The sequence below is a fragment of the Sorex araneus genome, chromosome 9, assembly GCF_027595985.1.
Source record: "Sorex araneus isolate mSorAra2 chromosome 9, mSorAra2.pri, whole genome shotgun sequence".
Classification (NCBI taxonomy): Eukaryota; Metazoa; Chordata; class Mammalia; order Eulipotyphla; family Soricidae; genus Sorex; species Sorex araneus.
In genome coordinates this window covers 37,097,355-37,124,133 of record NC_073310.1, presented here as the reverse complement: position 1 = coordinate 37,124,133, position 26,779 = coordinate 37,097,355, and the positions used below count along the sequence as shown (strand labels likewise).

The 26,779-nt window shown below is 36.6% G+C and overlaps 2 protein-coding genes across 3 annotated transcripts in view; one reads left to right on the top strand and one right to left on the bottom strand.

The window, feature by feature from the left end:
- FMN2 (formin 2) overlaps window positions 1-10,759 on the top strand; it is a 330,212-nt gene extending 319,453 nt beyond the window's left edge. Inside the window, exons 17-18 of the mRNA XM_055146884.1 lie at window positions 6,860-6,941; window positions 9,296-10,759. Coding sequence (XP_055002859.1) covers window positions 6,860-6,941; window positions 9,296-9,322 — 109 coding nt within the window. The 3' untranslated portion in view covers window positions 9,323-10,759. The remainder of the gene's footprint in view (window positions 1-6,859; window positions 6,942-9,295) is intronic.
- Window positions 10,760-21,833: 11,074 nt separating this feature from the next.
- GREM2 (gremlin 2, DAN family BMP antagonist) overlaps window positions 21,834-26,779 on the bottom strand; it is a 167,537-nt gene continuing 162,591 nt past the window's right edge. For both annotated transcript variants that reach the window (XM_055147017.1, XM_004619022.2), the window contains exon 3: window positions 21,834-24,710. In XM_055147017.1, coding sequence (XP_055002992.1) covers window positions 24,200-24,709 — 510 coding nt within the window. In that variant the 5' untranslated portion in view covers window position 24,710 and the 3' untranslated portion in view covers window positions 21,834-24,199. The remainder of the gene's footprint in view (window positions 24,711-26,779) is intronic.

The window sequence follows — 26,779 nt, the reverse complement described above, 5'->3', positions numbered from 1 at the left end:
AACCCCAAGCTGGAGCCAGAAAAAAAAATGAATCTGTCTTGTACTGATACTTGTTTGGCCAGATTAAGAGATCAGAAAATTCCCTTTCTGATTGATTTAAATGATGAGAGCATATCTGTTTCTTGATGAGATTGTGTTCAGCTTTGTGTTTGCTCTAGAAGGTAGATAAAATTTTTTTAGCTTGCAGGTTGCAAGGACTTCTGGTTTCTTTTCTCTGCATCTGAACCAGAGTGTACCTACCTTATTCATCTCACAGCTCTCTTTAAACATAATCACACTGAACCTTTGTATACATTCATCTGATAACAAATGGGCCTAGGGCTAAGGAAAGGATGTGCAGGGAAAAGTATATCTTTATTAGGAGAGAAATAAGAAACCACTCTTTTTGTCAAATAACACTTATAATAAGAGAGCTCAGTTGTTACATGTTAAGGTCATATGTGAAACACATTTTTTTAAATATCAAAACAAAATTAAGTAATTTGATTTAAGCTTCTTTCAGAAAATTCCATGATAAAATGTTTTCATTGTCATTATGTCTCCGACTTTTCTATAAATATAAACCCTAAAATAATCTATTCTATGCTCATATTTTCATTGTTGAAGTTTCTAAGTTTATTATTTTAGAATCAAATGAAGCATAAGAGAATATTTATATATAAGTGATAAAAAGTTCATATAGATTTACTGAATTTCTATCTATAATGTAGAAAGCTGAGAGATAATTTTATACTAATATTTCACATGAACTTGTTTTACTTATTAATTATATAACTGGTTCACTATAGCATCATAAAAATATCTCATGACTATGCTCTTTTACTTTTGCTTTTTTACTAATGCTTGATTTCAGGTTATAAATTCATTCCAACTTCACTTTCCATACTTATGGGCAATCTGCTGAATAATGTAAATTAGAAGTGCAGTATTGCTAGGTTTGAAATATTTTAGAATTATATCACTGTATCACTGTATTGCTGTCATCTGTTGCTTATCGATTTGCTCAAGTGGGCACTAATAACATCTCCATTGTGAGACTTGTTACTGTTTTTGACATATCGAATACGCCACCGGTAGCTTGCCAGGCTCTGCTGTGCGGGTGGGATACTCTAGATACCTTGCTGGGGTCTTCAAGCGGGGCAGAGGAATTGAACCCAGGTCGGCCGCGTGCAAGACAAATGCCATATTCGCTGTGCTCTCCATGAGACGTTTCTTGAAAGAGGAGTACAGTTTCATAGAGCTCTACAACTCTGCCTACCTGTAATTCAGTCTCCTGACCTCCCTACCCTTCCAGATACAGCTGTGAACCTTAGAATACATGGGAGTTTTGATGTGAGGAGGAAGAAGCCTAGTTTCAACTGAAATTATTACCCCCTAAATCCAGGAACTTCTCTTATTTAGATAGGACTGACAATAGAATATTGTTGCTCTAATTTAAGGCCCATTAAGGGAGCTTTGCTCTCTGGTTTACCCTCTAGATAAGGAATTGGAAGTTATCCATAGGGAGAGCCCGGCAAGCTACCTAGAGTGTCCCGCCAGCTCAGCAGACCCTGGCAAGCTCCCCGTGGTGTATTGGCTATGCCAAAAAGAGTAACAACAAGCCTCACAATGGAGACATTCCTGGTGCCCGCTCGAGCAAATTGATGAGCAACAGAATGACAGTGCTACGGCGCTACATATGGAAGGAATGTGTGGTGTTCACACCCTCCAATTCTAAGTAGCAAAAACATAAAACTTCAAAAGTAGATGCACAATAAAGTGCAGTAAAATGTTGAGCTCAAAATTATCAAACTACTACATTATTTATAGATGGTCTTGATGATAACATTATAAGAATGCATTAAAACAGTATTGTATGTGGTGATTAATATGTGCTATCAGGAAAAAGTTTTATCTTCAATTTACTCAAAAAAGGAAAAAGAGGATTTTTTTCTTTCAAAATCACCTCATTCAAAATTAATAATGTACAAAAATTTATCTTTGAAATGGGAACAAACTTCCATTTTCTGGGAATTACACATTTGTTCATTTTGGTACTAACATTGCTAACATGACAAAAATATCCTTGCTCAAATTGGTCACTTTTTCTCTTTCTAAAACTTTATTCCCTTTGATTTTTTTATCTCATTATTTCCCTTAAGTCATCCCTTATGAGATAATGTCTATGTTCTTTGGTTACTTCAGTTCTCTCTTTTGTAAAACATATACCTTTGAAATTTAGTCTGCCAACCTTAAATTTCTGAAAATTTTGAATTTTTTTAAGAATTAAAAAAGTTTTAATTCTTAAAAAAAATTGAATTTTTAATTCAAAAAAAATTAAAATATTAATTCTTTAAAATTGAAATTTTAGATAATAAAATATATATTGACAAAATATTAACATAATCATCAGATTTCACAGGTACTACATCATTTAGTATCCCATTTTTTCATCTAAAAGATAATGTTACATTACTGTGTTCTAATATCTGCTTTGTGTGTTATTATTTTCTTTTTTTGTCCCAAAATCACTAAAAATCACGCATGAAGAATTCTCTTTTAGTTACCTGAATAAAAAAAAATTCTGCATGTCTTTTATTACTGTCAAGAACTTTAAATTATTAGGATAAATCTTATCAACAACTGTCACTATATCACTGTCATTTCGTTGTTCGTCGATTTACTTGAGCGAGCACCAGTAACGTCTCTACTATACTCAGCCCTGAGATTTTAGCAGCCTCTCCTTACTCGTCTTGCCCAACGATTGGAGGCTCTTTCAGGATCAGGGGAATGAGACCTATCGTTACTGTTTTTGGCATATTGAATATACCATGGGTCGCTTGCCAGGCTCTGCCATGCAGGCGGCATACTCTCGGTAGCTTGCCAGGCTCTCTGAGAGGTATGTATATATCTTTTACTGTATTTGGATATGAATATGCCATGGGGAGCTTGCAAGGCTCTCCTATGCGGGCAATAGACTCTTGGTAGCTTGTCATGTTCTCCAATAGGGAGAACAAGGTTTATTAGATGTCTCTCGGCCGCTTTGCAGCCTCTCTCCAGGAGCTTGGTTTTATAGTCTCTGGATGTTGGCCGTTGGTGGGATTACATGGCGCCGGGGGCACTTTGTGGGTGTGGCTGCCAAGCTACTGGAAAACATGGGGTCTGGGTGGAGAAGGCCCAGTCCCAAATGGAGCAGGCTTGGAGATCTCAGATGTGGGTCCCGTACACCTGAGTTCCTCTGCAAGCCCCTTCATGCATTAGGCTCGTCCAAACATGTGGAGAGTGGCCTTGAGCATGGCTATGCCTGGGTTCCGGAGGCCTTCAACTGTCAACAACTGAAAAAAATTGCTAACCTTTTTTTATTTTCTCTAGTAGTGTAAAATTGGGATTAATAGATGCCTTTCAGCCCTCTTACTGTGGATATAGTCACAATAAAAAGAGCACATCTACATGTGTCATGTGGGAAAGCAATGTCTGTTTTTGTTTGTCATCCTTACATCCTACATTGACAATAGTTTAAAATCAAGTGCAGCCAAAATTTAGAAACCAAAGACTATCTGTGGTCTGGCATGCTTCTCTCTTTCCCAGTGAGACTCTCTACTCTTTCCCTTTATAAATGTAGTATTATCTCTCTTTTTCCACTCTACCTCTTTTCTAAGCAAGACAGGTTGCTCATTTTAATTGATTGCTTAAAATGTTGCTACTATTATGCATTTTCAGCCTTTTAAAAACTAGTTATAAACTGAACATTTTTTTTCTCTGCATTGTAAGACATTTTAGGCATTCTTGAGCCAGGAAGGGAAGGGCACTGAACATCTATATATAGTTTATTCAAAGGCCTAATTTATAGTGAAAATAAACTAGTGCCATCACCCAGTGGAGAATTCAAGGAGGAAGATATTCATGCTGATAGTTTGCTGGGACCCTCTCCATTCTAGTTTTTCTTCCTTACTATTTTTTTTTTCATTTCCACCAACTCTGGCATTATATCTTTCTTCATGAGACACATTCGTTTTTTACATGACTAAAGTGTGGAAAAATTTCTTGTCAGTTTTGTTGAAATGAAATTGGCATTTGAAATAAACATTTGCTTGGTAGTTTAGGGGAAAAGTGCTGAAGTGAGTAAGTTTTTGTGGTTTGGGTTGTGATCCCCAAGTATTTACATTAAAGAACAGACAGGGCTAAGGAAATGTGGCTTTCTCAAGACTTATCTCTCTGCCTAGTCTGGATTTCAGGAAGAATCCCTCAGTCTCAGTGTGCTGGTTCTCTGAGTGCTGCCCACATGTCACCACTGCCCTGTTCTCTTTGGTATTGCTTGCAAATTCAATCCAGAGGAACTAAACTAGTTCAGTTAGAGAAGGGATCACCAAGTAAAGGGTGCTAGGAGGATCCGCTTGGGATGGGATACCCACGCTGAAAGTAGACTATAGACCGAACATGATGGCCACTTAATACCTCTATTGCAAACCACACACCCAAAAGGAGATAGAGAGCAAAAGGGAATGTCCTGCCACAGAGGTGGTATGGGGTGGGGGGGACATGATTTGGGTGGTGGGGGAGGGATGCTGGGACCATTGGTGGTGGAAAATTATTTGGGCACTGGTGGAGGGATGGGTACTTGATCATTATATGACTGAAATGCAAGCACGGAAGTTTTTAAGTCTAACTGTACCTCACGGTTATTCACTAATAAGAAAAAAAAGGAAATTAATATGTTTTAGTGATCTAAATACTGTGTGGTTCAGGTTTTTAAATGTCAGAATACTTTAAAGACTTGAATGTTAATTTAAGAGAGGTTTTGCTAGACTAAGAGCTGAAAAATAAATTCCTTCATTCTCTGTCCAAATATTTTAACATAAAATTACTGGTAGTTATTTTAGCATAAGATGTGTAGACCATGTTGTTGTTGTTGTTGTTGGTGGTGGTGGTGGTGGTGGTGTGTGTGTGTGTGTATGTGTGTGTGTTTGTGTGTGTGTCTGTATAAACTTTTTGTTTCCAAATGTTTAAAGAAAGAATTAAAGGCAATTTATGGTGTAAGAAGTAATAAAAGTAGTAACAATGAAATGTCTACTAACCTTATCAACCTAGTGGGAATTTTATGTCCAAAAAGAATTGCTTCCATTTGTTATGCTTTAACATAAAATGTAACATCAATCTTATAATTGTACCTGAGTATTTGTTTTATTCTTCTATTTGAAGACAGGAAGGTATTCAGTTATATGGAAGATTAAGTTGATCTTTCGATCTTTAATTATGGAATCCAAGAAATATATTTATAATTTTTCTTTGAAGATACTGGTTTTAAATTATATATAAAAGTAATTTAAGGGCTGGAAAGACAGTACAACAAATAAGGGACTTTCCTTAAATGTGGATCACCCAGGTTTTGATCCCTGACATCTCATATGGTCTCCAGGTACCACCAAGAGTAATTTCTGAGTGCATAGTCATGAGTATATAATCAAAAATAATTCCCAAGTACCACTCAGGGTGGCCTGAAACCCACACCTTAAATGTTTTATTAATAAGTCATTTTATCTTTAGTTTCTCCAGAAATCTTCCATTTTTAATTCCCCCAAAAGTTATACTAATAAAAAATAAATTAAACTTAAAGGTTGTTAGTAGCCCTTTTTATTTACAAATATTTAAATTAAGTATCTTACTATTATTTAAATTGAAACAGTAACTGCAAAAACTGTTCATTAATAATTGCAATAAAGCAGTTATTCTATAATTGAAACTTTTTAGTATTTGAGATCAATTAGGTCAGTGGTGGCAGTATATTACCCAGTGTGAAATAGCAGTACCAGATCTTCATGCAGAATAGATCTCTAAGGAATATTTTATTTTTAATGGTCTTAGACAAATTTGATAATGTTCCCTCATTTATTATTTCTCTTATTTATTTCTCTTGTTTATTTAATATTTCTCTTGTTATTTAATATTTAGAGTATTACTAGAAATATTAAAGCATCATTATTTCTATTTTCTGCATTCAATTAAATGATCAGTTTCCAAATATGATAAAACTCAATTTTTGTTTATTTATTTTTGGCCACACCCCACTGTACTCATGATTTACTCCTGACTTGGCACCCAGATATTATTCCTGGCTAGACTTGGGGTTCCAGGGATTGAACCCCTGTTGGCATTTGCAAAGTAAGTTCCTCACTACTGTACTATCTCTCCAACTGCAAAGCTCAAATTTTGCAATAACTGCTCAAGTGTTTATTTCAAACAGCATTACACATGGGTGAATGTGATGTGGAAAGTAAAGCTGAAATATTTGTAAATATACATGAATCAAAACAAAATATTATATTGTTTTTAAGGTCTGTGATTTATTTAATAGTGCTGGTCCTTTCATCGCATCTGACATGAGTTCTCTGCTACCATGTCTAAAACTAATTCTTTTATCTGTGTAAATAAGTGGAATAACACTCTCTTAATATAAAGTGAAAAGTATATGCCAAACTACTAATATGTAGACTTTTTCATTTTATTTCCTTTGATTCTAATTGAAAAACTTTAGATGAATTAGTCTCCAGTAGACACATTAGCTTTTGAATCAAATGTTAGGTAATGTTCCTGTGTGTGATAATATTTTTCTTGGTAATTTAAAGACTTAATGAGGCTTTTTCCACTCTGAGAAGCCTGTGTTCTCCCTTGAGCAAACCATTTTCTTTCTTTCTCTCTCTCCCCACCACCACATCTCTCTAAATTTCTTTCAACAAAAACTTTTTGCTTTACTAAATAAATAAATAAACAAACAAATAAATAAATAATGAGTTGATGCTTTCCTGTCCTCCACAAGGTGATTATGATGATAGGGGCTTTGTTTAAGTCCTTACAGGTTTTTTTTTTCTCCTTCTCTACTCAGAGTTAAAGAAGCTGAAGAGGTGTGTAGGCAGAAGAAAGGAAAATCACTGTATAAAATTAAACCGAGACATGACTCTGGAATTGTAAGTTTTCAACTTTTCTGGGGCTTACCTCGTAGTTCTTTATTTTACACTCTCACTATAATAGATGTTAGTTCATATCACTTTTGAAAATATTTTCCTGTTAGGTTTCAGTCAATAGTGAGTTTCTGAATCTCCTGTAGTCCTAAGTAGTTCCACAAAAGTTAAGAGAATCTTAATATTCAGCATTTAGATCTTACAAATGAAAAAATAAAACAAAGTTTTAAAAGACCTAAAATATAACAAGAGAGTGCATGATGCGGATTTCCAAGTGTTAATGAGCTATGTGACTATGCTTTCATTGCTCATCATACATAGGTACAGTACCCAGCTGAGTGAACTCTAAGGGGCTTCCATCCTTGAATTCCTGTTAGGATCTCAGGCTTGATAGGAAATGCCAGGTATATGGGAAATGGCCTTTTCTTAGATCTGGGGGCTGAGAATGGGTTTGATCCCATAATAAGATCTGCAGAGTTGAATGGCAGCCAAAAGTTGAAGTAAACAAGTTCATCTATTTCTTTCTGCCTATTTCTTTCATTAAAATAAAATGCAGATTTGTATATCCCAGGAGGGAAGAACTTAATTAAAATAACTTTCTCCTGATGCTGTCAATGCTTTGTTAAATGTTTTTAAGAATTATTTTAAGAATTATTAGTGCTACAAAGTAAATGATGCTATTTTAAATGAAAAATTGAGATATTCTTAAAAATAGGAGTAGTTTGTGGGCCAGCGATATAGTACAGGGGTCATGGACCTTGTTTTTTGTCTGTGCCAGACCTCCGTGGACCTCTGTATTGCAGACTGGCATTTCCTCTACCACAATCCAGCAACAGCGGGTATAACTGAGAGTCCCTTTGAGAGCCTCACTGAGGTGGTCCTTATGGTCTCTGGTGCCACAGGACCCAAACAGCATTGTATTCTTTGGCCCAGAACAGTCAAGTTAAATATTGCAGAAAGTGGTCTCTGGCCCTTTGAGTACTGCTTATGATACCCTACCCTAAAAGAGTATTTTGAATTGAATTAGTATAAATTCAATTCAAGTATAAAGTAATATAAATGAAAAAAGATATTTAAATAATTCATATTGACCTATGGCTAAATAGCCCTATTTAGAAAATATATATATTTTATTTAAAAGTATTTTTCGAGTTTGGGAATGCAGCTCAGTGATCAGGGCACATGTAGCCTCCATGAACTGTAGGTCTTTATTTTTCTGGTATTCCCAGCACCACTGGGTCCTGGCAGCACCAAGTGGTCCCCTGGGCATTGACTGATCTTGCTGACTTGCTGAGTCAACTATCACTGGGAGTGGCCCTAATTGAGCATTAATTGGTAACAGAAGAGATCAAAATGTTATTTTCCTTATCTCTTGGTTTCAGACTTTGACAATAAATTCCAAAATATTAGCATTTAGAAGTAGTGTACAGTGACCCTGAAGTCATATTTAACTAGCAGATTATGCATTTTTAACAGGTCAATTTGTGGTTATCCTATTATAATGTAATTATTCACTGGTAGATTTTCCAGCTTAAAATGTATGTGCATATTTTTAGATAAATTTGATAAATGTATTTCATAAGTTATTAAAATTTAGATCTATTAAAGAAAAAAAGAAAAAATATCCCCGAAGAATGTGGACTGAGTGGGGTTGGGGAGAAAGTATAGGAGATAGGAAACATCCTCAGTATTATTAGATATATTGCTTATGGCAACAGAAAAACTTGGTGGTTCTAGAAATTCCCAGCACTTCAGAATCCTTGTGTTGAATTACTGGTTATTTAGGGCTACTAATCTCTACTTTGGGATCCCCATATTTCCTACAAAATAAAAGATGTGGTTAATATCCTACTCTCACAAAATTTAAAACGAAAAACTAAAGCTATTTCCTTTAAGTTTATTTGTATGAAAATTGACCTATGAGGATAAGCATTATCTTATAATTTAGTTTAACCTTTTCTTATTGAAGTACATTTTTAATAATAATTACGTAATGCTGCTGTAAAGATAAAAAGTGAATTTAATAATCACAGCATTAGCAGATTCATTTTCATATTTATACATTTGCATGTAAGATTGAGAATCAGAAAGTTAAGTTTGAAACCTTTCTATGATAAGTAGAAGTTACATTTTTTAAACTTTTTTTCCTTAAAATTATTTGGTGACTGGTCTTGGTGAAAAATTTTAAAAATAAATTCTAGTCAATTTTCTTTTGTGTACATTTTTGATGGAGCATTACACTTTCCATAGATTTTTATCCAGATGTAAATAAAGATTTAATTCTCTTCAAGGCTTTATATATTTTTTAAACTTCTTTGAATTAACTATCCATTTTATCTGGTGCATTTATTTTCTTTCAGAAAGCAAAGATAAGCATGAAAACCTGAACAATAAAAAGTGGAATGAAAATGAGTCATTGTAAGCACTTCACAATTCATCTGACTGGAGAGAGGGAAGAAATATACAGCATTTTAATCATTTTTCATCTTGACCTCTTACATAAACTTTGTGTTTTCTAGATTGTTGAATTTCACTGTACATTCATATAAAAATGCAAAAACAGTAGACAAGTGGAGAGTTTGACACCTTTTCTCTTTGTAAAAGTTTATGGTATTATACCAATAGACCAAGACAGCATGGATAAGAGCAGTATCTGCATTAATTCTGAACATGCTAAATTAACATAATTCTTAATTTTATGAGAATAATCCTTATCAGAGCAACAACATTTTCCTTTCTACTGACAACCAATACTCCACATTACTACATTTAGACATATGAATAAAATGTTATTTCCAGTGAATTGTTTTTAGCAGTTTGACGTTTCCCTATACATTTTCTCTTTTAAATTTTAAGGGTCATTTATATATCATAATAAAGGCTTTCCCAACTTCTGTGTTTCTCTCCATAACTCTGTGATAGAATATTGTCTCCTTTCCCCCACAAGTCACATAAAGTGTAGAAAATAATATATAGCAAAAGGAAAGTGTTTTTCCTATTGTTTACTATAGGTAAAGATCAAAATTTTAAATAATGAGGATATTTTTGTTGGGGTAAATCCTTTAGCCCATCATAAAGCTAGCAGCAAATGTAAAATACACTGAAGGTGTTATCGTCTGTAACTTTAAAATATGATATAACATTTGTGAAGGTATTTGAGTAAATTGTACTCATAAAATTACCAAACATATTGCCCCCTCAAAAGGAAAGTTTGGGAAAGAATTGGTTTCTTCCCTAAACCTACTAATAAACATACCTTCCTTATTTCTTTGACACACTTGAGGTTCTTTATATGTTCCAGCAGGTGCTTAAAGCTGTAGAATTGAATGTGTAATCAATCTGAATAGGTATAGGAAAGGAATTTGTAAAACTTCAAGATGAAAGAACACAGTAAATTTAAGCTTATGATGCAGTGTGATGGTTTTGGCTAACATTATTTTTTTTAATTTATTTTCATGACATTTGTTGGGGATACTGGTTGTGGATAAAAAAAGAATTGATTCAAAGCAATTATGGAAAACTACTTACAAAGATAAATAATACTCCATGTCATAACTGCATTTATATTTCTGTATAGTATGGTCTCTTAGGTTGTTTTATTTTTGTAGTTTTAATGCAAAGAAAAGTAGCTGAATTTTGTTATTGTTGTTTTATAGTCTTCCTGTTCCCTTCATTTCCTCCTATGTGTATATTACCATTCTTCAATGAAATAATCGGGCATTTAACAAAGATCGCTATGTGCAATACTATATTTAGTGTTTCTATTTCAATTTTTCTAAAATGTTAATTTATATGAAAAATAAAATAAATAATGAAAGAGTTCAGTGCCTATTTATGATTATTACCTGAAGAAACATAAAATTCAGCCACATCATGTTTGATAGCAAATGTGTGTTATTACATCACACCCATCACCAAAAGAGTCAATATTTCTTTTCCATTGCTTTTAGGTACTCCTTCCTTCTGTCCTTCCTAATCCTTCTTTATTTGTCCTTCCGATTCTCTTTACAGAGTCTAAACTTTAAATTTTAAAGTTATTTCAGATACATAGTTGTTAGTAGTATTTAATAAATGTTATTTTTAGAGATAAAACAATCATTCTGCTATTTCAAAACATGTTTAATTAAAGTTCTTACATAATTTTAAGGGAAATTTATTTCACAATTATTACTATTAATATTTTCTTATAAAAGCATTCCAAAAGTTTTAGCTGAGATGCAAAAAATATATTTGATATAGATTAAGAGGTGAAGAGCTATTAGGAGATGATAAAGCAAAGGAAAAACTATGATACAAAAGAGATGAATATAGAAGAAGAAATATAAGAAATAGAAACTAAAGTCTGTACTAATGGAGAAGCATGGATAGATACCTTTTATTCATAACTAAGCTCTGCATTTAGTTCTGATTGAATGTTGCAGTGTAAACTCATCATCTGAAAATTGGCTTGTCATCTACTGTTTCAAGGCTTAACACTAATAACTGCACATTAAAAAGGAGAATAACTTGATATTTAAATCATTAGAGGAAAACTGAATGTAGAACACCAATTAAAATCCACTGTAATACACTATTCAAAAGTGCACAAAGATAAATATGTGGAGATTATTAGAAATTAGGCACCTAAAATAGATGAAGAGAAATCCTCAAATACAGTACTCAAGATTATGCAAAGAGTATCTCTTCTTTTAGGATTTGCTACTAATTTGAGTGTTATGGAAAACCAAGAGTCTAAATTAGACTGTCAAACTCTGCTGCTATAGATATAGAAAGAAGTTTTTTAATAAAAACTAATGAAATTTTCTCATAGTTTGTATCATGAGCAGTAAGAATATACCAGCAGCATGCCTGAATGAAATGTTAAAATTTTTCCAAATTGTATTCAGATGCAAAATATCCTTCCATAACTATGAAAGAATTAATCTAACACAGAATATAAGTTGGGTAGAAGGCCGGGTGAATGATGAGGACAATAGCATAGGGCCAAAACCTATGTCACTGAAGACCCTAGCAAGAAACTTTATGCATTAGACTATGGAGTCAAGAAAATAATTGAAGTTGATAAAATGAGCCCAGTGAGACAGCAGAGTAGGTAAATGCTTGCATTTCATGTTCCAGACCTGGATTTGTGTCCAATAGGAGTGATTCCTCAATCTAGTGCCTAGGGTAAGCCCTGAGCCCAACCAGGCGTGGCCCTTTCCCTTCCCAAATAAAAGGGCTTGTTTTACACTTAAACAATCTCACTTCAGTATCAGTGTTGCAAACTGAGTAGAAGAAAAACCCTAGAGACCAGAAGATCTTTAAATAGACTGGGACATTTCCAAGAAACAGGACTTAAGATATTACTTTCAAAAATAGAACCGTAAAGCTAAAGAAAATAGAGGTAAATGTTTAAAAGAATTTTTTGATAATTCATATCTGAGAAATAAGACAGTAGGCTTTAAGGTAGTAGTCATCTCTTGACAAGGTTGAAAAATAGCAATTCCTATATCAGCAAAAGCTATTCAGTGGAAATGCTTTAGTTGATGTTCTTTATAAATGTTAGTCTCATAAAGAAATCTTGCTGTAGGGCTGGAGTGATAGCATAGCGGGTAGGGCGTTTGCCTTGCACACAGCCGACCCGGGTTCAAATCCCATATGGTCCCCTGAGCACTGCCAGGAGTAATTCCAGAGTGCAGAGCCAGGAGTAACCCCTGTGCATCGCCAGGTGTGACCCCCCCAAAAAAAGAAATCTTGCTGTAAAATCTACAAAGAAAAATAAGAACATAATTTGAAGACTTGCTTTGTTTCATCTTTTTGTCTGTGGACCACATCTGACTTTATTCAAATCTAACACTGACTGTATGGTCCAGGTGTCATTCCTACTTCAAAGAGAAAAAATAATTAGAAAATGAATAGGATAGTATGAGTTTAATTGGAAATTTCTAGGGTTATGTAAAAACAAGAGATAAACACACTCAAAAAATAAAACAATATAGCTGAAATGACAGCATTACATAAAAGAATATAAACTTAATGTAATCCAATGTAAAATACTAACAATATGTTTGGGGCATGTGTGTGTGTTTGTGTGTGTGTGAGTGTATGTGTATGTACTAAAGAAGTTTACTTTAAAATGCAGATATAAAAATAAAAAGTCACAAAGAGCATGGACAACAAAGAGCAGATCCAAATGTATATTACATATATTTGAAAGTCACTATCACTATCATCCCATCGATCATTCATTGATTTGCTCAAGCTGGCCCAGTAATGTCTCCATTTGTCCTAGCCCTGAGATTTTAGCAGCCTGTCTTTACTCCTTTACTCATCCTTCCCAACCGTGCCGCATTAGGTGCTCTTTCAGGGTCAGGAGAATGTGACCCATTATTGTTATTGTATTTGGCATATGAATACGCCACGTGGAGCTTGCCAGGTTTTTTGAAAGTGAACATAAGAATTTGTATTTTTGGACATATCTTAAAAAAATTAGATACAAAGAAAATTTTAAAAAGAAATGAATGGGCAGACAGTACTGCTCAGTGATAGATTGCTTACCTTACATTTGCTGGCACTGAAAAAAAAATAGAAAAGAAATAGTGACAGGCAAATTTATGTACTGTTAGAGATGATTGGGGAAATTTCATAAAAATCTTATTTTGTTATTTTTATTGAAAATAAATAAGTCAAACTTTGTATAGTGAAACACCCTTTATGTAAAACTTACTGCTGAATCCATACATTAATAAAGATTGACATCTCTGGAAGTATTTACAGGAAACTGATAGAAGTTGTTGCTTCTGGAGAATAGAGACTGATACACTACTGCAGAGGTGCAATTCTACTTCCTTTTAATCTTTTAGATTTTGTAGTTTATATAGAAATGAGTTTTTATTAAAGAACTATTACAAAGTTATTGAGAGTTGTGTTTTAGGCTTATAGTATTTTAACACCAATCCCACTATCATTGTTCCCATATTCCAAATCCATCCCAACCCAACCCTCACTCCCTTCTGCCTGTCAACTTAACAGGAACATCACAGTTTTAATGGTTGCAGCTTAGACCTTATGTTTTCAGTTTTTTTGGGTATGTTTTAGATATATAGCTATATCGTTCACCCTTATCATCAGTATATTGAAGCCCTGAAGTCTCCTCACTGATTACTTCTCACTCTCTTCTTCCCCCCTTGATTCTTTCCTTCTCTGTCCTTCTTTCTAAAACACTGGGGTCAAGGGTGATCTAGACATCCCCATTTTACTACAGTACGTTTCCTCATTCATTATTTTATATACCACAAATAAGGGAGATCATCTTGTTTGTCTTTTTTACACTGACTTCACCCAACATGATTTCATTCATTTCTTGCAGTTGCATAGTATTCTATAGCATATTATTCACTGCATCTTCAAAATCCATTCATCTGTCATTGGACACCTATTCCATCTCCTAGCTGTTGGACTAAGTGCAACAAAAAAATGATAGTGTGCAAATGTCCTTTTGAGAGAGTTTTATTTTGTCCTGGGGGTTAGATGCTCCAAATTTGAATCGCTCTATCAAGGCAGCTTGATTCTAAATTACTGAGAACTCTCTATACTGTTTCCCACAGGGGTTGTATTAGACAACACTCCCACAATCAGTGGATGAGAATTCCTTTTTCACCACATCCTGCCAACACAGATTGTTCCTACTATTTTTGATATGTGCATTTTCACTAATGTGAGCTGGTATCTCATTATCAGCTTGATTTAGATTTCTCTGATGATAAGAGATGTGTAGCATTTTTTTTCATGTACCTACATGTATCCTATATTGAAGCAAGATCTCTTTTTCTGATTCACAATACTTTTATTTTGATTTTTTTTCTTTGAGCACTTCTCAACAAACCTGCTCACAATTCTTTGTATCAAAGTTTGGGAAACCAATTTAAGATAGGCAATTTCAGGAATGGTCTGAAGAGTGTACTCTAAAACAGAATTTGGACATGTTTATTTACTGACTAGTTGGTGTAGCAGTGTACTGTTAAATATTTCCCAGAATTAAATTTAGATGAAATGCTGGTGAAGAAAGCTCCTACTTGTGAAATACCTTTAGTGCTATACAGATTATTTAAGTCCTAATCTCCTATAATTAGGCAGAGCATATTGTGTAACTAGCATTGTTTTAGATAAATTTGGATTCTTTATTGAGCAACTCTTTTGCCAAGGTAGAGTTAAAAATAAGAACTAATTGAACTGCTAAAATTTAGGGATTATCTAGGTAGATTAAGTTGAGAATTTTAAACTATAAATTTAATGAATTTTATAGATGAACTGATGGCAAAAGAAAATTTTCTTTCCCTGAAATTCCACCCAAAAAGCTCCCTGCATCACATGATATATAGCAGTCTCATTTATTTCCCATTCTTTACTTTTATTCCATCTGTAGTCCCAGAAAACTGCTCATCTACAAAAAAAAAAATTAAGAAGATATAATTTCCCATCTCATGAAGGAATCAGGGACATGTGTTAGGCTGAAATGTGTAATTTCCCCTGCTAGAAGAATTACAAAAGGAAACTATTGCCTTTTTATCTTATAAGAAATGTTCACAGATATTTTCATTCTAAGTACACAGGTATGTTACTACTTTCAATAAGCATGTTACTACTCAACCTGGAGATGTGGTAGGACATTTTAGAAAGAAAAGTGGTTAGCATATTAAATTGAAATTACCGTAACAGTACCTCCCATGATTCAGTATGTAATACTGAGGAAAATATATCAGGGAGCGTGATAATATGATTCTAAGATTATTCTTAGAGAGTCATAAAGCTATGATCCATATTCATTTAATTGGAAATGCAAGCATTTCCCTGGGAAGTGGTAGGGAAAAGGATCCCAGAGACTCAGAGATGTTGTCAAGATGGATATGTATACATATGGAAGAAAAAGGAATGAAAAGATAATTCTTTCAAAATAGTGGCCAAAAATATAAAAAAAAAAATCTAGGAATCAACTTAGCAATGGAAATGAAAGACTTATACAATGAAACAATTAGTGCTAGAAGAAATAGAAGTCAACACCAGAATGGAAGATGATCACTGTTTACAAATGAACATTATCAAAATTACATTCCTACCCAAGGAATTATAAAGATTCAATGTAATACCCTACTCATTAAAATTCCAATGTAATTCAAAGACTTGCAACAAATGCTAGTAAAATTTTTGTGTAGCCATGAAATTCCATAAATTGACCAAGTAATTCTAAGGGGGTGGGGGGGAGGTGGCAGCTATTGAGTTTCCCAATTTTGAATTGAAATACAAAGCTATGGTAATCAAAACTGTGTGGTACTGGAATAAAGAAAGACCTGTGGACATATAAAACAGAATTGAGAATCCTAAGCTAAAGCCCCCAATTCATGATCTTCATAAAGCAACAGTCAGGGAACAAAGTAAACCAAAGTTAACCCTTGAATATATGAAAGGAGCTGAGTATATTAATTGGAGTAAAGCCCTTTTAACAAATGGGAAATAATTTCAAATAATGGGATTCTTTTCTCTGTATTTGAAAAGAAATAAAAGAAATTGGAGGCATATCTCACACCAATCACAGAAATAAATTAAAAATGGGTTAAAGACCTCAAAATTAGATCATAATCCATAAAATACATTAGAAAAAAACAAAAGATCTCTCAAAAAAACAGAAGTCATATGTGTCTTCAATGAAATAAATGACCACAGATGAAAAGACAAAAATAATCAAATAGGACTGCATAAAATTAAAGGGTTTCTTCACAGCAAAAGAAACTCCAGATATATTTTTTTTACTTTTTGAGCCACACCTAGGGCAATACACTCATAAATTACTCCTGGCTGTGTTCGGGTGACCATATGGTATGCAGAGGATTGAACCTTGGTCAACTGGGTGCAATGCAATGCCCTACAAATATACTATTGCTCTGTATATATATATATATATATATATATTTATTTTTAATACCCAACTATAAAAGACAACCTCAGAGATACCGTGCTGCCCAGCAGGTCAACATGTACCTATGGGGCGAATGCATCAGCAGCCTGATGGTAACTTCAGACTTCCTGATATTCCAAAATTCTGACATGCCTCTGGTGGGACCCCAACAACTTAGGACTAAATTTCCCAAGAATTTAAACTGCCAAAAGTTAGGTATGTGGGGCCGGAGTGATAGCATAGCGGGTAGGGTGTTTGCCTTGCACGCGGCCAACCCGGGTTCGATCCCTGGCATCCCATATGGTCCCCCAAGCACTGCCAGGAGTAATTCCTGAGTGCAAAGCCAGGAGTAACCCCTGAGCATCGCTGGGTGTGACCCCAAAAGCAAAAAAAAAAAAAGTTAGGTATGTGGGAGCCACACCCACAAACCACCTCCAACTCAACTATACAAGCTCATTTATTGGCCTTGCTTCAGAGACCCATAAATAAATCTTGAAAGAAATCAAAATCAGGCTACTTAAGTGCATTGATGGCCATGAATTAGAAAATCACAAATGAATCACGGAAGAGAGCAACACGTCACAGATATGCCTCCAGACCACAGATATTTGAAAATTTTAGAATTCCAGGAGTGCATGACCACTTTGCGGCCACATGATGCATTATACAACTTATGGCAAGCAATACAAGATAAATTATCTAGCATCTGCCTAAAGGGCTGACTGGGGTGGTGATGGGAGGAATCAAAGTAATGGTGTTGGGAAGGTGCAATGGTGGTGTTATTGGTGTTGAAATATTGAATGTAAACAATTAGTGTGAACAACTTAATAAAAAATTAATTAAAAAAATTTTTAAGTAATGTGGAGTTCATGCCACTTCAATCATCTTAACACTTGTATCACTTGTCATCCCGTTGATATTTGATTTGCTTGAGCAGGCGCAAGTAACGTCTCCATTCGTCCCTGTCACATGTTAGTGTAGCACAATGGTATCTGCTCACTCCAGGAATACAAAGAGCCTCAAACCATTCATTCAGAGACTTGAAGAAGTCTGACCATCTCGTAGGTGGGCAGCCATATAATCTTTTGATGTCCCGTGGAATCCAGTCGGTAACAGCTCTAGTCCAGTGGTCATCTTTAAATCGAATTACATGTCCGGCCTATCTAATTTTTGATGCCTTGGCAAATGAGACAGCATCCCTGATTCTTGACCATCGATAGAGGTCAGAACTCTGGATTCCTTCTCTCACTTGAGTGAAATGTGATATTCCAAGCATAACTCTTTCGATTCCTCTTTGGGATACCTGAATAGAGTTCTCGTCCTGTTTTTGTAGGGCCCAGGTCTCTGAGGCAAATATTAGTGCAGGAAGAACAGTGGAGTCGAAAACATGTGCCCAGAACTGGAGGTTCTTTGTCCTCTTAAAAACTTCTTCAACACTCTTGAAGCCATTCCATGCTGCTCTCTTCCTCCTGCACAGTTCCGGCGCCAAGTCATTCCTCATGTTGAGTTCTCGACCCAGGTACACATAGCTGCTGCATTCGAAGATGTTCGTTCCATTGAGAGCAAATGAAACCTCAGGGACTAGTTCATTTTTCATAAACATTGTCTTAGTGAGATTCAACTGTAGACCGATCTTTCCACACTCACTGCCGAATTTGCCAGCATTTGTGCTGCATGGCTAAGGTTTGCTGTTATGAGAACGATGTCATCAGCAAAGTGGAGGTGGTATAGTTGCCTACCGTCTATCTTCACTCTCATACCTTCCCATTCCAGTCGTCACATGATGTTCTCGAGGGTGGCACTGAAGAGTTTCAGTGAAACGGTATTACCCTGCCGATCTCCTCTCTTATGTCAATGATCAAAGAGATCCGAGTAGAAGTCATGAATAATCCTCTCCATTGCCCTTCTTGAAGATGTGCTAGATCCATCAGGATGTCAGAGGGCAGTCATCTTGGTTTTATAGTTGGCGAAGGACAAGAGGGCGTTGCAAACAGTTTTCCTGGTCTTTGCCACATAGGCCAACACTGCTGCTCTTCTCTCTTTGAGATCTTCCTTTACTGCTTTTCTGCACATCTTCGTGACCTCAGACCTTAGCTTGTGATTGCCTGAGGCTCACGCCAAACCACATTGGTGAATGAGCTCGAGAGTTTCCAAAGACAGGCATCTTTTTGTGGCTTTCTTCACTTTTAGCATTCCTTGTACAGTCATGGAGGTGCTGAAAGAGTCGATCATATTCCTCACCTATGTTGTCAATGACGGCATCTTCCCACATTGCTGCAATAGTGCCAAAGAGCTCCCAGTTGGTGATTGTTCTGGGAGTTCTCTTCTTAAACTTTGCACCCCTTTATCCCCGCTCCTTGAAGTAGAATTTTGCACAAAGGAGACAGTAGACTGATCCTGCTTGAAATTTTGGGACACAGGAACATCAGTCAGGCAAAACCATCGATTAAATATAATGTGGTTAATTTTGTTGTGGAACTATCCACAGGGAGACTCCCATGTCCAATGTTTTGATTCTTACGTTCAATGTTTATATTCGGCCTTCTGGAACTGTGAGTTACCATGGATGGTCTTGGTCAACATAATGAACTCAGACAGTCTCTCACCTTGTTCATTCCATTTTAGGCCGTGGGTACCAACGTGGAGTTCTTCAGGCGGTCCTCTCAGTCTTATCTGCATTAAAATCACCAACAATCACCTTGTAGAAGTGTGGTCTTATTTATAGAACTTCTCCAGCCCTATGTAGAACTTCCCAACTTCTTCTTCATCATAGTTGGATGTTGGTGTGTAGATAACGAAGATAGAAACTGCCGGCAATGAACCACATCTATTCAAACGTAAGCATCCTATTTGGTTGGTAGGCATTCAAATGAATCAATGCTCATGGCCAATCAATGCTCATGTTAATGAGGACACCAACACCACCGACGCCTCTGCTGTCGCATGTTCTAAGGAATAGTCCTTCTCCAGTGTCGAAAACAGTGTGATGTGATTGATGCCTTCTCATCTCAGTCAATCCACTGATGTCGTACTTGATCTTTGTGCTTGCACCGTCAGGTCCTTGATGAATGCTTCCAATGCCAGCGTACATGCGTTGAAAGTGCAGACGTCATTTTAGTCCTTCTTCATTTTGGCAGCCTAGTTCTGCTGAGATTTTAGCAGCCTCTCCTTGCTTGTCCTTCTCAATGCTGCTGTATTGGGTGCTCTTCCAGAGTTAGGGTAATGAGGCTCATTATTATTATTACTGTTTTTGGCATATAGAATATGCCACGGGTAGCTTGCCAGGTTCTGCCATGTGGGTGGGATACCCTCGGTAGCTTGCTGGGCTCTCTGAGAGAGACAGAGACTTTTGGGATGACCACTAATTGCCCTTATAAATACTCCCAGTCTACCGAATGCATGCTTTCATTTGACTGGCATGTTGTAACAATGTGCACTCTGACAAACACACCACACACCTTGTGCATGGACGTGCTGCTCATGTACAGAAAGTACTGACCAGATCGACACAGTCAATGCAAGGAATCCAGCCCTGCACCTGCCTGCATTTCTGGGCAGTACCTGTTGGTTCGCTCTTCACCAGTTGGCACTGTTGCCACCCCCTGGCCATGAGGAGATGGGGAATCATTGAGGGCTCATATATATATATATATGTATATATATATATGTATATATATATGTATATATATGTGTGTGTGCGTATAAATATTTCTATTATTGAAGTATATATATTTCTATTATGTCAAAATATATATGGATATATGTGATTTAAGATATATATATGTGATATATATGTGATATATAATGTATTTAAGTAATTCACCCTATAGTCAAGAAAGTAATTTCATTGACATACATCTTAAAAATAAATCAGCTAGAGAGATAACACAGAGGTGAAGTTGCATGTAGCCAACTCCAGTGTGATCACAGGTACCACATATCGTCCCCAGAGCACCACCAGGTATAAACTCTGAAAATTGATGGGTTCACCCCAATGTTCACCCCCCTCCCATAAAAAGAATAAATCAGATCAGAGAGACAATATAAAGTTTTAAGACATTTCCACTAGTTGGAATTCCCTTGTACCACATATGACTTCCAGTCTTTCCTGAGCACAGAGACAGGACTAGGCCCTAGTCCATTGGGTATGAACTCAAAACAAAAATAAATTAATCGATACATAGTAAAACTAGTCCATTAATTTAAGAAACCCCATATAGGATTTTAAGTAGCTTATTTTAAGTACTGTACAGTAAGTCCTTACTTAATATCCTTATCAAGTCTTAAAAATTGTGACTGTAGTTAAGCAGCCCAGACAAATGTAGGTTTTCAAATATTTCCTTCAACATACTTTCATTTTAGGTTAGAAAAATATTTCTTTCTCTACATTGGAAAACATAACGCTATTCATGGTACTTATGCTGCTGTCCACTTAATGAACCAATATGAATTTTCTATTGATGGTTATGTTAATTTCCACTGAGCTCCATACAGAAAAATCAACAATATGCAATTTTATTAAAAATCTTTATTCATTACTGAATTTCTTGAATAGCAATTAGCCAATTAGTAGAAAATGGAGGAACTGTGAACCTAAGTATTTAAATTAAGAAATATTAACCCCCCCTTCTCCCCAAAAAGTGAATGTGAAGGAAAGGGTTATAGTGGTTTTCTATTTGCAGCATTCTCAATTCTTTTTTGGTCAGTAAGTCTTATGAGATAGAGCACAGTGACCAATGTTAAGAGTTCTGCTTTTTGCTACTGGAGGAATATTTCAGAGGCTGGATAAATCCCAAGACCAGAATCGAGAGCCACCCTTTGCAACTTGAATGCCTGATTTGGTTATGTTCGTAGTGCCTGTATGAGATCATATGATATGGACTAGGTGTTAAAATCCACAAAAATATTCAAATGTGAAATGCTCCATTCACTACTCACCATTTTCATGACATTGCAACAGGATCACATATATTCCTAAAGTATCTTTATTTATTCTATAATTTAATAGGATACCTATAAAATAATTACATTATACTTAGAGCTTTTCTTCATTTATAAACACACAAAATTAAATATAATTTGAACCATTATTAAGGTAAACTTCGCACATACAATTAACCCCCCCTCCTATCCCCATAGGATCTTCACTGCAACGTATCATATTGTTTCTATACATCCACAATTGGGTCAAAAACGGTATGTTAATGTTTGTAGTCTGTTAGTTCAATGTTTAATCCCTATCTGCTTAGGTTCTATCATCACATGACAGGGACTGACTTTGCAGTTGCAGTTGCCTCTCCTCTTACTTCACTCCATCAGCCTCCATTACAATCATGTGGACCTTCCTTCACAGCTTTTCTGCTCCATGTTCTGCTACTGTGTCTAACGTGAGGTTTCCTTCCATTGCAAACATCCTTTCCTGACTTGGACATCGCCACTCTTTCCACCATTTCTAGGTTCCGGCCTTCAACAACTCCCACTGACTTCTGCCTCCTGCTTTAATATGTCCAGCTCTTTAATTAGGGATCTCTTTACAGTAACACTTTCTTATCACATCTCATGATACTCGAGGTGACAAAAATGAAACATTCAGTGCAGGGTAGAAGAAAAATTCACTTATATGCCACACCCCACTTAAACTCTTGCTTGCAGATAATTATCTTTAGATTCCCCATTATTGTTTCATGACAGGAAGCCACAGTTCCCAGAGCAGCTTGTAAAGGTTATCTAAGAGCTAGGCCTTTCTGGGTCCACTTAGAAGACAGACTTACATTCCATATGATACTGCATGGTTTGGAATTACCAGTGAAAGATTTTGAAGTTAGCTGTTTCCAGCAATGGCATGTTATTCACATTTATCATATTCTTTAAACATTACTCACAGGGAAGTCTTCAAGGGGCAGTTCAACAAAGAAACTCAACATATTTTTGTGGGAAAATTATATCAACTTTCTTATATTAAAAGACCACAACAATTTTTTATAAAAATAAAAGATGATCTAATGTTTGCTTATTTTCTTAAAAGTTCATATTTGGGAAAGGAAGCTATATAAAATTCAACTAGACTTTCATTCTATATATTTTACCCTTTACATTCTTTTAATGATCTGACTCCTTATATTTTAAAGCATTTCTTTTTTTATAGATGAAATATTTTTCTTAGTGGCATGTTAATTAAATAGTATACCTTTTCATCTCACATGTGAGTATTAAATATAACAGTGATTTGTGGATTTTAGGTCAACTACAAGTGACTAACTTCTCTGTACTCATCCACCCCAACATAACTTCTATATTGTGCTGTAATGCAATGCAATATTACTCAATGAAAAGTTTTACCTCCTCCCATCTCCACATCTAATCTAAGGGGTACATGACAGTGAACTTCTGACCAGGAATTATTTTTGAGTAAAGCACCTTCTGAGCCAGTGAGCTGATCTGATACTTACTCAGAATTGTACTACAAAGCCAGAGTGGAAACAAAATGAAATAATACATGGATAGGTCAATAATACTTCTTAAAAGCTCTTTACAATACAGATCAATTATAAAACCAGTATTAATATGGAGACTTTTGTGTGTAATAATATTCTAATTGTATTGATAATAGCATGCACACCAGAGTTCATCTCTAGTCTAAGAATGGAGGTTAGGAATGTGAGGATAAAGGGGCATTGGTGGGTGGCTGGGGGCAAAAAGAGAAAGGCCTGCTGTCAGCCAGGTGCCAGGGAAGCACCATCCAAGTGACTTAAGTAGTGCTTTTGGTATTGGATTTGTTAGACGAAACCTCTGGTTCATGGGTTCATAGATGTCTCCCCTCCCCCCCAGATGTCTCAGTTAATATCTGCATCACAGCAACCTGAAGGGCAGCCGTGCAATGACTAGAATGCATACTTTCAACCAGATGTGGCACCTGCAGGGGAGATTGAAGGGCCAGTTCAGTAGGGACATTGCTATTCTGAAAGAAGGAGAGGGACCTGGAGTCTAGCGTAAAGGCTGGAAAATAGCACTTTTCCACACAGTGGAAACAGGAATGCGGATCCACAATTCTCCCCAAATGCTAATTGGTAATTGGTGACTCCAGTGTCTTCCTTCAGGCCTGTTGCACGATCTGATTGGAGAGGTACTGGAGGCCCCAGTTTGGTGAAGAACACATTAGCAAAGACACACATGCGGTCGGTGTGGGTGACAAGAAAAGTCAGCCCTAAGAGGCATGATTACTGCCGGAGGGACACCAGATAGCAGCGAGTAAGTGAGCTCGGAGAACACGGGCTGATTAGGGGTGTGGGGTCGCAGCTGCGTCCTGGCCCCGGAGGGTCGGGAAGGGGGAAGGTCACTGTTTGTTTGAGTCGCTCAGGTTCACGGACATGCACCGGCACTGCTTCACCTTCTGGATTTTCTTGAGTCGGAAGGGTGGATCCAGGCCTGGGCATTCAAGCTCGACAAGGACAGAGGTGACGCGCTGCGGCTTGCAGAAAGCACAGGACTGGAAGGACTCCTCCTCTTTCTTAACGTGCCTCGGGATGTAGAAGGAGTTGCACTGACCGTAGCAGAAGCGGTTGAGGATGGTGCGGCTGCGGCAGCCTTCCTCACTCACCGTCTGCCGAAGTGGCTGCGTCTTGCACCAGTCACTCTTGAGGTACTTGCGCTCGGTCACCACTAGGGCCTCCTGGCTGGAGGCCAGCACCTCCTTGATTTGGTGCTGCCATCTCTCTGAATTGTTGCTGCTGCTACCATCCTTGTAAGGCGAGGGGATGGCACCCGAGGGCCGGTTTTTCCGGCTGTCTGTCACCTTCATTAGCACAGCCACCAGGAACAGGGAGAGAGAAAGCTTCCAGATCATCCTACAACAACAACAAAAAAGAGTTAAGATCAAATATGGGTTTTGTTTGTTTTGTTTTGGGGTCACATCACCATAGGGGATTTCGGGGATAGAGCATGGGTTGACTGCTTGCAAAGCAAGTGCTCTACCACTACACTATCACCCCAACTTCCAATGTTCAAAGATTGGAAGACTGTCTCAAGGGCTGGGGGGAGAAGTTGGGATAGAGAGGGGACCATTGATGGTTGGGAGGGATCACTCTGAACGCTCTGAATGGGAGATGAGTGCTTAAAATGGGTAAAGGACCAAACATGATGGCCTCTTAAAATCTGTATTTCAAATCATAGTGCCCAAAAGGAGAGAAAAGGAGAGGAAGAAGAAGAGGAGGAGGAGGAGGACGAAGAGGAGGACGAGGAAGAAGAAGAAGAAGAAGAAGAAGAAGAAGAAGAAGAAGAAGAAGAAGAAGAAGAAGAAGAAGAAGAAGAAGAAGAAGAAGAAGAAGAAGAAGAAGAAGAAGAAGAAGGAGAAGGAGAAGGAGAAGGAGAAGGAGAAGGAGAAGGAGAAGGAGAAGAAGGAGAAGGAGAAGGAGAAGGAGAAGGAGAAGGAGAAGGAGGAGAAGAAGGAGAAGGAGAAGAAGGAGAAGAAGAAGAAGAGGAAGAAGAAGAGGAGGAGGAGAAAGGAAGGAAGGAAGGAAGGAAGGAAGGAAGGAAGGAAGGAAGGAAGGAAGGAAGGAAGGAAGGAAGGAAGGAAGGAAGGAAGGAAGGAAGGAAGGAAGGAAGGAAGGAAAGAAAGAAGGTGTCTGCCATAGAGGCAGGCTCAGGGGAGGGTGGCAGGGGAGATACAGGGAATATTGGTGGTGGGAAATGTACACTGTTGGAGAGATGGATGTTGAAACACTGTATGACTAAAACTTGATCACAAACTCTTTGTAAGTGTATCTCACTTACAGTAAAAATTCATTTTAAAAATTAGCAAAATACTTATGTATTATAAGCTCAATAAAACATATGATACATAGAAAACTTAACAAAAGAGTTAGAGACATGAGTGTGGATGGGTGGTAGCTAGATACCTATTCCTTTTAATGCTTTTCAGTTTCACTGAGTGGTGCGGGGTTGGAGGGGAGTGGGGAGGGAAGATGGCTACCTTTGGATCAGTGATAGCTGGAGGTGAGAAGAGATTTAATAATATAGGGTAACCAACAACATACTAAAGAAGTACAAGACAAAGAGGTAGACAAAATAGTAATTTTAAATACTTAGAAAACAGACTAATAGTGACTGGTTAAGGATTACAAAACAGAGGCTGTCAAGAAAAAATTTGAGCCAGTTTGCAGAAGTTCTAGTTCTTGGTTTGTTCTGTTTAGTTGCAGCATCTCTAAGAGCTTTAAGCATACATCTCATTTGTTCCTGAAACAGCCTTAAGTTTCTGCTTTCCTGCAAAGGAAATTGCGTCCTATGGAGGTTGAATGATTTTCCCAAAGTCACACACCACTAAGTAATGGCACAAGATTAGAGTCAGCCTTCCAGTCATTAAAACATATGGGAAGATCTTCTACAAGAGATTGCTAACATGCTGCTAAAGGTTGAGTCTTGTGTGCATATATCATATATGTATATATATTACAGATATATATATCTGTAAAAATATATTTTCCTCTAAGATTAGTTGTCTTCTTTAAACTCCATCAAATATGGTACAGTATTCTTGGAATATTACTGATGTGAGGTATTACATGTCATGCGGCTGCAAATGCAGCCACATGGTCCAGGAGAAACTTCATTCTGTATAAAATAGAACAATCTTCACACACTTTCCTCTAAGGAAACATTTTTGGATCACTTTCAGATGTTTATTCATAACAAACAATACAAAATGAATTATTTCAATTCTGCTTTGGGGCAGACGTTTGGGCTCAGGATGGAAAAATCCCCAATATGGTGGAGGGAAGATGTTATGGTGGTGGGATTGGTGTTGGAATATTAAACATAATCAAATATTGTGAACTACTTTATAAAAATAAAAAAATTAGAACAGATGCTGGTGAGAACTCTCCAACTCTCCAATGCTAAGAAGTTCTTCTTTGCCAAG